The sequence below is a fragment of the Parasteatoda tepidariorum genome, chromosome 1 (genome assembly GCF_982258835.1).
Source record: "Parasteatoda tepidariorum strain Cologne lab strain chromosome 1, Ptep-v5.0, whole genome shotgun sequence".
NCBI lineage: Eukaryota > Metazoa > Arthropoda > Arachnida > Araneae > Theridiidae > Parasteatoda > Parasteatoda tepidariorum.
The window spans coordinates 137,209,649-137,222,211 of record NC_141755.1 but is presented as its reverse complement, the minus strand read 5'-3'; the positions used below and the strand labels follow the sequence as shown (position 1 = coordinate 137,222,211).

At 26.2% G+C, this 12,563-nt stretch overlaps 1 protein-coding gene across 7 annotated transcripts in view; it reads left to right on the top strand.

Annotated features, from left to right (window-relative positions):
* The first annotated feature begins 228 nt into the window (after positions 1–228).
* The window catches only part of LOC147817070 (zwei Ig domain protein zig-8-like), a 30,655-nt gene continuing 18,320 nt past the window's right edge, over positions 229–12,563 (top strand). Inside the window, exons 1-6 of one of the 7 annotated variants that reach the window (XM_087154318.1) lie at positions 241–441; positions 1,669–1,795; positions 4,010–4,139; positions 5,304–5,440; positions 7,056–7,142; positions 9,414–9,502. In XM_087154318.1, the coding sequence (XP_087010444.1) occupies positions 9,425–9,502 (78 nt within the window). In that variant the 5' untranslated portion in view covers positions 241–441; positions 1,669–1,795; positions 4,010–4,139; ... (1 more) ...; positions 7,056–7,142; positions 9,414–9,424. Of the gene's footprint in view, positions 483–1,668; positions 1,796–4,009; positions 4,175–5,303; positions 5,441–7,055; positions 7,143–9,413; positions 9,503–12,563 lie in introns of all 7 variants that reach the window. The other 6 variants (XM_087154316.1, XM_087154315.1, XM_087154319.1 and 3 more) reach the window with 6 other exon arrangements.

Sequence of the window (12,563 nt, the reverse complement as noted above, 5' to 3'; positions counted from 1 at the left end):
TTGTGGGAGCGGAGTTATAGTCCATGCCAACCGTCATCTATCAAAAGGTACTTCGTGATTGAATCAAGTTAGCATGTCTTATATACCTGAATTGATATACTGAATTGATGTTTAACTGTTAACATATACTGAATTGATGTTTAAATTCGTAGTGGTAGTTACGCCACAAGCTCTAGTGCTATGTAAATAAAGTACCTACATACCTACGCCACCTATAGCCTCCACAAAGCTTTGAAAGTTAAAAGCTTGTTTTAAATCGCACAGACATATGCAGCAGCAAGCAACTTAGCAAAACAAAAAATTTGATCTCTTTCTGATTTAAGATTCTAGTTATTATTTAGTCTTTCTGAAATAAATATAGGACATTAACTTTTCTAATAAATATAATTCCGAATTAGGATGAGTGTTCCTACTTTTAATGATGCTACTGATGAGGAGCAGGTTGAGTTTAATTTTTTATATATTCTGTAATCAGCATTTGGGTATGGAACTGTTTTTCTTATATTTCTTTTAATTATGGTATCCGAGTGATTTTTATTAATTCATTCGACTTTAATATGAAATCAAATTATATTATGAATTTGAATTCATATTAAAGTTGAAGAAGTTGTGAGTCGTTTGTAACAATTGTAACGAACCTAACTATTATTTTTTTTTATAGTAAATGATTTAGTTACAAGTCAAATGACTCTCATATCTTTTGAGAAGTCTGTCAAAAAATTTTATAAAGCTATCGATTTTTACTAAACTTCGCGTTAATTCATTAAAATTAAGTGCATAATTAAAATCAAATTAAAAAAAAAACTGGGTTTTAAAACAAAATATATTGTGATGGATCTATTTTCAAGACGAAATATCAGTGTAGAATTACTTAGGGATATTTTTATATTGGTGCCTGTTTGGTGCTAGTAAGTTTTTGTCTGCAGTGAATTGTCCGCTTTTTCTTTTGTAAGCAATTAGTTCATAAACTAATGATTAGTTGCTTTTGTATAGTACATAGGCTATTCCCTACAAATTTTCAGGTAGGAGCAGCAACAACAAAAAAATTTTCAGAAATTTATAATTTTCTGTAGTAAGCTATAGGATAAGGTACAAATCAAGAAAAATAGCAGTCTTGGTTATTATTAAAATAAAATGCTTTTCTTATTTTAAGTATTTATTAAAGTGAGTTTATGATAGCATAGTAAGAGAATAATAATTCAAGTCACAAACATGTTTAAAATAATATTTTTAATGAATGTTTAAGTACATCCTTATCATGTTTAAGTACATCCTTAGTCCTTAATTGCTTTTTTAATCATATATTATCCATTACTGCCAAGTATCAACTTATACAATATCTATATTATTTAATTGTATCAGCTATAAGTAGTAAACATGCAAATAAATTATGGGCTGCTAATTTTTTACAGGTTTTCATTATTTTCCTCTTTTTTTGTTACCACTAAAAACCTACTTTTTATCATGTCATAGTAAAACTGGTAATTAAAATCTAACCTTAACCATATAATTCCAAATGTTATTTGAGTGTTCCAGCTATTGAAAAAGTGCTTGATTCCAAAAAGATCAGTTTTAAAAAACAGCTCTAAGGGTAGAAACGTATTACTGAATAAAAAGTTTAAATCTCTTTTTCTGCCCATTATTGAGATTTATAATTTTATTCTTTAGTGTTAGGATCGTCGTAGCTATTTGCATAGTCTTGGAGGCAATATTTGATAGGAGAATTCAGATGAAGGATTTCTGACTGATTTAGAAGATGTGATTGGCTGTTGTGAATTATGACTTCATGAAGCTGGTAAAGTTGCTGTTTTATTTTTCTGGAAGGAACAAATGATTGTATGATTGGGAGTTTTTTTTAAGGGATAATTGCAGCGTGTGGCCAGCTCCAAATATATCTTAATGAGTAAATATCTACCTGAAAAAGTAGTGTGTAGGAGGGCAATTTCAGTACAATTTTGCCTGATATGTAATCGTTTAAAGGATTAATGATTACTAGTAATGATACAATATATGTCCTATAGCACATACGAGTAGGATTGGAAAAAAATTTTATTTTGTCAGGGTTAAATTGGATTTTTTCATCATTTCTTTTATTCATTAAAGTCTTAGAGCTGCATGAATGAATACCATTAATTTTATTAATATTAAAATAGATATTAATACATTTTATTATCAATATCATTTACATTGATAAATTAGCAATAATTTTTTAATGAGAGTTATAGGGTTCAATTACCTTTTGTAGGATTTACAAATTCTGTTTTAGGATAGATTTAAAAAAACTACTAAATGTTTAAGTGAAGAAATAAGTTATTTATTTTTATTCAATTGAAAGTCAATTTTCAAAGTAAATTCTTAACGTGGGGAATGTATTTATGCAATTGTGCATTACATTACTTTTCTAACAGTGTTATTGTGTCCTTTTTTATGTATAGTCAAAGTGGGCTTCTAGAATAAGCTCTACTATTTCAACAACAAGGATTATATCAGAACAAGAATTTTGAATTGAAGTATTTTACCAGTTGAAAGGGGCTATTTTTTATAAGTATCATTTTAAACTATATAATTAGACTCACTGTTTAGGAAAATAGTATTTAAAATACACTTTTTAAAAAAAATATTTTCCTATTTCATTGAAATGTGATTCTAATCATATTTTATATTGTATCTTGTTACTGGTTTTAATTATATTGTGAATTAGTATCTCAAATTTTTGTGAGAATACGTTAGTACATTATTTCCACTTTCTAATCATACATATTTATTAAAATTTAATGAACAGAATATAGAAGTAATGGAAATATAAATATTTCAATGTATGTAGTTAATATTTTGTTCTATTATAAACTTAATATCTTGAGCTGATTTGTTAATAATAAAATGCAATTATGAAAAAACGTGAGTTTTTTTCAAGTTGGTTTTCTCAGGGTGGGTAAAATCAGAACAATCCTGCTTACAAGGGAAGTGGACAGCTTAAAAATTCCTATATAAGCAAAGTTAAACCTAAATTTAAGAGCATTTTTATAAACCTTGGATAGGGCTTATATTAGCTGCCTAACTGGGGTAAAATATGCTCCATTGAAGTTTCTGTTCATTTATTTTTAAACTCGTAGAAATGATGTCCTGAGATTAAATCCCAGCTGGGAAGGTTGAACTATATCTCTAATTTCCTTTTCTAAAAAAGATTCGTAACTATTTAATATTTTATTCATTTAATAAATTTTTTATTTATTTAAAACTTAAATTCTTAAAAACAACTAAATTAATAGAAATTTAAAATATTTTTTTAAATTTTTTTGATTAAAATATCTAGGTTATTGAGAAAAAAATTTTAAAATTTGAAATAACATTTTGTAATCTTTTTAAAATTACAATCTAAAAATTTTATTTTTTATTTAAAATGTATGGATTATTTTAAAAAATTTGAAATTCAAAATTAAAATTAAAATTGTATAATTCTTTTTTAAATAATCCATGCATTTTAATTAAAAAATAAATATCTTTTAATTTTTTATGTTTTTAAAAATTTAATTTTTTAAAAAAATACATTTAAACTAAAAAATAATAATTTATAAATTGAATAAAGCATGTTAGATAGTTATCAATCTTCTTTAGAATAGAAAATTAGAAATAAAATTCAATTGTGCCAGCTGAGATCAGGATCCCCAACTGAAGACCTCTCTGGTAGAAGGCATAGAGCCTAATCATTACAGCACCATTGACATAAGTCTGGAAATTTTGTTAGTTTAAAAATAAATGAACTGAAATTTTAATGGGGCAAATTAGGTGTCTAATTTTGTCCCCATCCAAAGTTTTCAAACATGCTCTTCAAGTGAAGTTTAATTTTGTTTTGAGATGTGTACTTCCCTTGTTAGTCTAATTTTTATGTCTTTAATTTTCACCATTACAGAAGCTTGTTTATAAAACCAATCAGATTTCTCTTTATATAATAATGTCTCTGTATGCTATAAACTATCTTATTTTAACTAAGCAAAGTTTATATTTTTAGAAAATATACTTTAGATGTGTTCAGATTATCATCTTTAGTGACAGAGCATGATGCAAAGAAAGCTGAAGCTAAAGTTATTAAGCAAGTAGATCATCCTTTCCTAAGCAATTTAACGTATCCAGGACTGCAAGTTAGTATACGCAATTCTGATATAGCATATTATTGGTACAAAACTTATATCATATTTATGTTTAAAAAGTGTGTTGATTAAAAGGTTCTCTGTAATAATGTGTATCTAATTGTGTTTCAAGGTAATTTGTTAAACTCTATTGACATTATACGGTTTTAATTAGTGAACGTATTTAGGTTTAATTAAAAGCTTAAGAAGAAAATTTTTAAATTTAAATTGAAAAGCTTATTTGTTAAGTGATAAAGGTTTTTTTTCAATCCATTAATTGACTGCACAATTTATTTAAGAAAGTAGTAATATAACAATTTGTTTTTTTATTACTAAATTAATGATCTGTTAAATCATATCTGTCCTCTTAAATCAAATTAGATATGTTTTCTAAAAATCGTGCATTCCTTAAAGTTTTTAGGATTATAATTAGTTTTTTGGTTTATTCCATTTAGCATAATTTCAATCTATAATGGCAAGATATTTCCTCAAATCTATGATTTTTCATTTATTTTATCATTTTTTTTTTATTCTCAGGATTGAAAATTTTTTAACTAACCATTTTTCCACAAGTATTAAAAACTAAGCTAATAAAATTTTAAATCTATGGACTGATAGTGTTTGAGGCTAGGTACTGGCAATTTGGAATTTTCCTCGCAGCATATTAGGGAATCAGTTAGTAATAAATTTTTAATTTTTGTGAAGTTATAAGTTTTGACAATTAAATTGATTTTTGTATGGCCAATTTTTCTTCCTAGGTCTTTCATATTTATACTAATAGTTTTATTTTAATGTAATATAATGTTATTTATTTAACCAGCATTTTACATTTTGAATGTTTTTCAATTTCTATATTTTCTGACCAACTGAGCTATTTGATATAATTTTATTTTTCTGTTTAAAATTTTAAATGATGAAAATATAAGATTAATTATGTTATTCATTATTAAAAAGTACTAAATTTGTTGGACATAAAATTACTTCCTCAATTCTTTTTCTTTTTTTCTTTCCTACTCATTGTTATTTGTTTGAACTAGAGAAAATAGCTAGGAATTTAGCTCTTCAGTTGACAAAGAAAGGATTTTTAGGTGTTTGATTTGCTTTCTAAACCCCTTATCATTGCAGCTGCTCTATCTAATTAAGCATTGAAAAGTGATTATTCCTCATTAAATGCAGGGCTGATTGTGCTCCGGAAAAAATCCAGATTTCCGGAATTTTCGCTGACAGTGATCCGAAAGTTTCCGGAGATCGAAGGCCCAGACGTTTCAAAAAATCATTGATCACAGAAGTTTCCGAAAATCAAAATTTCAAAGGTGGGACTTAGAAGCTCAGTTTATTTTAGTTGTTTGTAAGGAAGAGCCGGAGAGATACTTTATAAGCTCATATTCATGATTAATATTCATTTTTTATCAGTAAATAGTTGTTATAATCATAAACTCAAGAAAGAAATATATATTTGTAAATTTTAATTACTTCTCCAGGTCATCGTAGGTATGTGTTAAATCTTAAATATATCTTCAGTAAACTAAGAAATATTGAGAAAATGGAAAAAAACCTTGTTTAAATTTTTTTCTAATTTTTCAATTTAAACTGTTTTTTTTTTTTTTATCTCAAGAATCGGAATTTTGACTTGGGCTCACAATCACCCCTGTAAATATGTTTTTCTTAATAATGTAGTTTATTTTTGGCTCATAGGCAGATGCTTTTAAATTATGAATGGTCAAAATTTTTTTAGTAAACAAAATTTTTAAAACTAGCTTAATGTAAAGCTAAAAGTTTAACTAAATTTAATGTCACTTTGTTCAGTTTTCAATGTTCTGAATAAATTTTATTTATACTGAATGAAATGAAATTAAACTTTGGAATATGTCACTGCTGTTTTAATATAATATTTTAAGTTGTTGGAACTGAAGTTAAACATGCAACATTTTTTTTTGTTAGGAAAAACTAATGTTTATTATGTATTTTTTTTAATAGCAGTTAATTAAAATGTGATTTAAAGTTATATTTGATTACTATAGCAAAAAATGTTTTTGGATCAATTTTTCTTTAATTTGTATATTTTTAAGGATGTTAAGATAATAACACTGTTTTTAATTAAGTCACTATTTATCACTTTTTAAAAAATTTTAATCACTTTTTTCACCACTTTTTCTACAATGTCCTGTGCTGAACCCAGCATTATGCTTTATGTTGAACAACTACACGTTTAAGAACTTTTATTAGAATTTTTCCATTGAATTTCTCTTCTTCCAATTTCACAATGAATGTATTTTTTAATGTCATTATTCAAAATATTTATGTGTTTAAATTATAACGCCTCACTTTTAAATATTTATGAGAAAAAGTAATATTTCCATTGTTATATGCTCAAAGATTGTTTTTTTAGGAAATTAGCATTTCAAGTTTTCATTTTTTAGTGATAATGTATAAATATATGAAAATATATTTAAAAAAATAGACATTACAATTAATAAACTATTATTATGAAACAATATGTAACTATAGAAATGCCTTTAGATGCTTTCTTTTATTTAACAGCAAAATTTAGAAAACTATAATGAACGACAACCATTGAGAAATTTTTCTAACTTTAAAATGTTATTTTTTAATATTATGATAAATACCAAGAAAATGTATGAATTCTGTATTTTTGAACACAAATAATTTGCTAGCAGTGTAAATTTTGACAGTTATTATCAGAAAAGTTGTTGAACATTCAACTCATTTCGTACAGAGAGTGTAAACATCAAAGTTTTCATATCCTTTAGTTGGGATTTATGAGATCTGTGAGGTGGGGAATTGTTGCTTCAGCTTTCAGTAATTAATGCCCTTCAGCAAGTGCACTATTTATAATTAAAAATAAATAAATAAAATATCAATGACTACCAATATGTAATTTTTTTCCTTCTTCTCTATGCTCTATAGGACCAGGTTTAGATGTGCCTGCCCCTGACATGGGTACCAGAGAGAGAGAAATGGGTTGAATTGCCAACATTTATGCCCAGACTATAGGTAAGATATTATATTTATTTGCTTACTTAAAAGGTAGTATAGGACTAATATATAGATTTAAAGTAAGAACTGTTTTGTTAATGTTTTTTTTTTATTTATTTTTTATTTGAAATGAATCATTCTTAAGATTATGAACAATTCGTAATTCAAACTGCTCAATATAATCTCCTCTGACCAAGAACATGTTAATGCATGACAGGGTTTGCCAAGTGGGCCCACTTTGAAAAAACCCGCCTGGGTTTTATTGGGTGGGCCCACCTTGAAAAAACCTACTTGAAACAATAAGTGGGTTTTTTCAACAACAACAAAAACAACAAATTTTTTTATTAAAACTTAATGATGCACATTTAATTCTATATAATTTTTTGTGCGGAGTAAATTTGTCAAATAGACTTGCATGTTTCATATGATTAAGTTTTTAATATTTGTAAAGTAAAGGAAACACTTGAATCTATAATTTTATAGTAGTATTGAAAACTTTAAGTGGGTTTTTTCAAAAAAATATTTTAATGAAATTAAATCAAATAGAAGTTTAGATAATATAGTCTGAAGAGATCAATTTTTCAAATTTAGTTGCATTCTTTATATATTAATAAACAGGTTATTATTATTAATTCCTATATTTAAAAAAAATTGGAAATTTTTTTTTCTTTTTTTTAGTAAGGGATACATTAACAAATTTAAACAGTTTTATTTTTCTGGCTTTAAAAAATAAGCTAAAACTTTTTATAAGAGAACTTTTTAAAATTATTTATCTAAAAATGAAATTATTTTCCTAGGATTAATTATTTGAAAAAAATGGGACATGTAACTGATAATTATACATAATTTTAATTTCACTTTCTATTAATCTTATTATAAAAATATGGAAGTCCATTAAATATTTATTTCAGTTTTTTATTAAGGTCAGATGAAATTTTAGTTTTTACTGATTATAAATATTTACTGATTATAATTTTATAATAGGTAATATGTATATATATGTGTTTAATAAATATAGTAAATAAATGTGTGAAAGCAAAAAGATTAATCAACTTGTTCCTTTTTTATTTCTGCATTTATTTTTTATAATGTTGAGTTAAAAATTGTGAAACTTCATGTACTTAACAATAAAGAAGATTCAAGTATGTATTGGTGATAATGCGTTATTTAAACTTAATATAAAATACTTATGACAAAATTAAAATAACTTTTTGGATTTATTTCTATTTTTAAGCTTATACTACACTTTTTAATAAAAATATTTACACAGTAAAACTTAAAGCTTATGAGCACTAAATGAAAGAACCCAATTTGGTTTTTTCAAATGAAACCCAATTTCCCCCCCAGGTTTTTTCAATAAAACTCAGGCGAGTTGAGTTTTTTCTAAAATACCCGGGTTTTTTCAAACCCTGCATGATCTTTCACAACAACTTTTTTGCCCTCCTTATTTTAAGAAAAAATATTTAATCATTAAAAACTTTCAACTTATCTTGCTGGTTGGTAATTAATGTATTCATGAGAATGTATTGATCGAAGTATCAAATCTGAAAGAACATAAGTTAATAGAAAGAGAGCAGATGTGGAAAAACATGTGTGTGAATTCTTTTTGTTTTTTGTTTACCAAGTATTACATAATGAGCCTTGATCTCATAGCATCGTATAGTATTTTCTGACATTAATGTTTCTTTAAATTTATCCTTGTCTACCAAAGCTACTGATTTCCTATCTATATGCAGTAAACAGAAAATAAAAATTTCTGATTTGTCTGGAAGATTCTTTATCATAAATTTCTGTCGGTCAACAGGGTATTTGAGTGGAACTTTTTTCTCAGGAACTTCAAGCATTATTGAAAATTACTTAGTTGAAAATAGATTTTAAGAAAAGAAATTTAAAAAATTCTACTGTTTACTCCTTATGATCACAGTTAATAGAGTCACTTTTCAAATACAGTCTTTAAAATTTTATTTATACTTTCAATAATTCCGAATTTAGAATCTTTTATTCCCCATTCTGACTTGTTTTATGCCACATTCCTTAAAATGGTTGGTTATTTTGTGATACGCCAGACAATTGATCATTACTAAGTTTGATTTAATCTGTGGAAGATTTGAAGAAGAGAAAAAAAACGCACTTACTCATATTTTTCTTGGATTTTTTTTTCTAGCGGAATTTATAAAAAAAATGTAAGTTTTTTTTGTTGTCAAAATTTATATATAACAATAACAATGCAAGTTTATACATAACAATAACAAGTATTTTCTTTAATGTATGCTTTTATCCTCTTATTAGGTCATACAGATATGAATTCCCACGCTTCTATAACTGGTAAACTAATCAATCAAGGTGATATACATGGAAGAATTTCTGCAACTGGAAGAGTAAGATTCTTAAAATGACCCTTTTTTTATAAATGTTTTTTATCAATCTGATACTATGTCAATGTGTTATGTCTAACAGATCGCACATATTGTGGTAAACATGATTCAGAAATAATACAGTAAAACCTTGCTACAACAATATTTTGGGGACCCAATAAATATATTGTTGTAGAGGGATATGTTGTTATACGAGAGCCTACATACTTTAAGAACACAATAAGATTTTTTTTAAAATTTAAATGTTATATATGTATTAACTGTAAATACGTTTATATATCATGTAAAAAAAATTTTGCAGATTGTTAATTATGGATAAAAATATTAAAAACAATTGAAATAAATCCAGAAAATAGGATCGTAAACATACCTGAAAACCATTTTTAAAAATCATCTGATATTTTTGTTTGTATATTCATTTTTTTTTACTGTTAAGTCAACCAACAAAGTATGCATTGAAACCAAAGCATGAAAATGATTTTCTTTTGTGAATGGTGATCCACCCACCCTCTATAGAAGGAAATTCTCTTTCAGGTGTGATGCTTGCGGTCATTCGTGACTCATGATCAGCTTTTAACATAAAGGGGAATGTTGCATCTGTGACTCCTTAAAGAGATAAGGGAGGCAATTCTAAGAAAGGAACTTCTTGGGGTGGTCAGCAGTGAGTCTTCGTTTGTCAGAAAAGGTGGAAAAAATGGCAAAAGATGATGAAATGAGATTTTTTCGCATTGTTTGAAAACCAATAATAAATGGAGAAAATATGGTTGAAATTTGGAGAAAAAAAATTATTTTGCAGCGGTCTATTGCTTCAGAGAATATCGTAATATTGAGAGAAACATAACATTAATTCATATGCAAGTTTGTCAGGACCATGAAATATTAACGTAATAAAGGGAGTTATTGTTCTATTGTCTATGTTCTATTATTAGGGAGTTATTGTTGGATATTGCAGTAGCGAGAGTTCACTGTATTAAAAAAAACCTTGTTAATAAAAGAAAATTGTATTTCTGAAAAAATGTTCATAGTGAAATTTAAAACTTTTATTAAAATGAAATGTCGAGAGCAATTTTTTCCAAACAGAATCAAACCATTGCAAAGAAAATGAAACACAAAAAAAAATTTAAGCTAATAAGCTTAAGAATAAATATAATTATTAGGGCATTGAATAAGTAACATTTGGCTACATCTTTACTCGACTTTCTAGTGTGTATCTGCTGACTTGTTTTAGAGAAACATAATGAGAGATTTCTGCAAAAGTTATGTTGTTTTCTAGGCAAGAAGCTGCCCTAGATTTGATGTCACATTTCCAAATGTTATCATGAACGAGGATAAATTTAAAATTATCTTTACTTTTCTGTTACATTAAATTTGGTGTATATGTGTTTGCTTTTAATCAATTTCTAACTTTGTTTTTGGTAAGTGTATTAGAAATTTTAAAAGTTATATAGAATTACAATTTTTTCTAAATTTTCAAACAACTAAAATTGGTAACTATTTTATAAAATGTAGCAAATAGTAATTTATTTTCAATTTCTAAAATTGTTACCAAGCTTTTCTTTTTTTTATCTAACTGTTTAAGTTAACAGCTGCCTAGCTAACAAATGGTTACAATTTATCTAAACATTATGTAGTTGAAAATTTTACCCTTTCATTTTTATGTTTTTTTAGTATAGTATCCTTATCTTTAGTTTACAATTTAACTTTTTTCTTTTTAAAATTTTAGCGTTTTGCTTTTTCACACAAGAAACTGATTATTCTTACTTTATTGAACAAACAATAGCCGTATTTTAATCGTTTTCGTATTCTTATTAATATTTTGTATTTCCATGTCACTGCTTACTTTTTCTTTTTCTTAACTGACTTTTACTTTTTCTGAGTAAATTATAGGGGTGTATTTTTCTTCTTTTATTTACTTTTCACCTTCTATTTGTTCACTGATATGCGTATATTATGCATTTCCCCCTCAAAACTCAAAGAGAAAACGAAGTCAGCATGCCCTTTCTTTATGTTTGCTTGGCAGCAGCTTATTGTCAGAAAACAGATTCTTTCCAACACATAGTAGGAAATAAAAACATTTGTCCCTTCCCTGCATCCTCTCGACCTAAAAATTTACTCAACTTCAACCTCTTATTCAACTTCATAAATTTACATTTTTGTTTTTTCCTCGATCGTTCCAGTTCTAAATGATGAGAAAACTGATCAAAATTTTTATAACCTATTAATTATGAAACTAAAATGTTTTGTTTGCAAGTGCAATATTTTTGTATAGAGATTTTTATTCATCATGTTATTGTGTGAAGGAAGATGCAAATATGTGATTCTCAACCTTTTATTTTTATTTGAAAATGAACAATATAAAAGTTACATGGATAAAATATTTATATCTTTAATTATCTAGGGTAACTTGAACAGGGTTGCCACTCTACAAGGAGAACAGGGGAAAACTTGGAAATGCCGGGAATTTTGTTTCTTATTTTCTTTTTAAAAATGGTGACCTCTCAATGCATAATCTATGGGATATTTAAGGATGATGTATCAGCTACATTAAACTATTTCATTTACTATAGCATTAAGTATGTTCAGCTGTTCCAGCAATTTAAATTAATAAATATAGTTAGCTCACACAAGAACACAGAAATTAGTGTGTTTCTTCTTAATATATTGCGTATAATATGTACAGGGAATTTTTTTCTCTCCAGATTTGAGTGGCAACTCTGTTAAAATGGTATTATGAAAGGACAGTCTAATGTAGTAATCTGAAAAAAGATTTTGGCACCTTCAATACCTCTTCAACTTAATGCTTTGAGAGTGTTCCCTAAATTTCAAATATGATAACATTATTTAAGTTTTTAATCTGTGCTGTTATAGTTTTTTTTAATGCATTGATAAAAAGAATCATTATCAAATTAAAAATTAGGATGTCACATAGAAACTATAAATTTTATTGTTCAAAGAATATTTATGGCTTATAAGTTGAAAAGGCTTGGAGCCATGCTCTTTTGGCTTTGGTTTACTAAAACTGAATGTTTTTTTTAATGCAAACAAACAAACAATTATCTTTTTT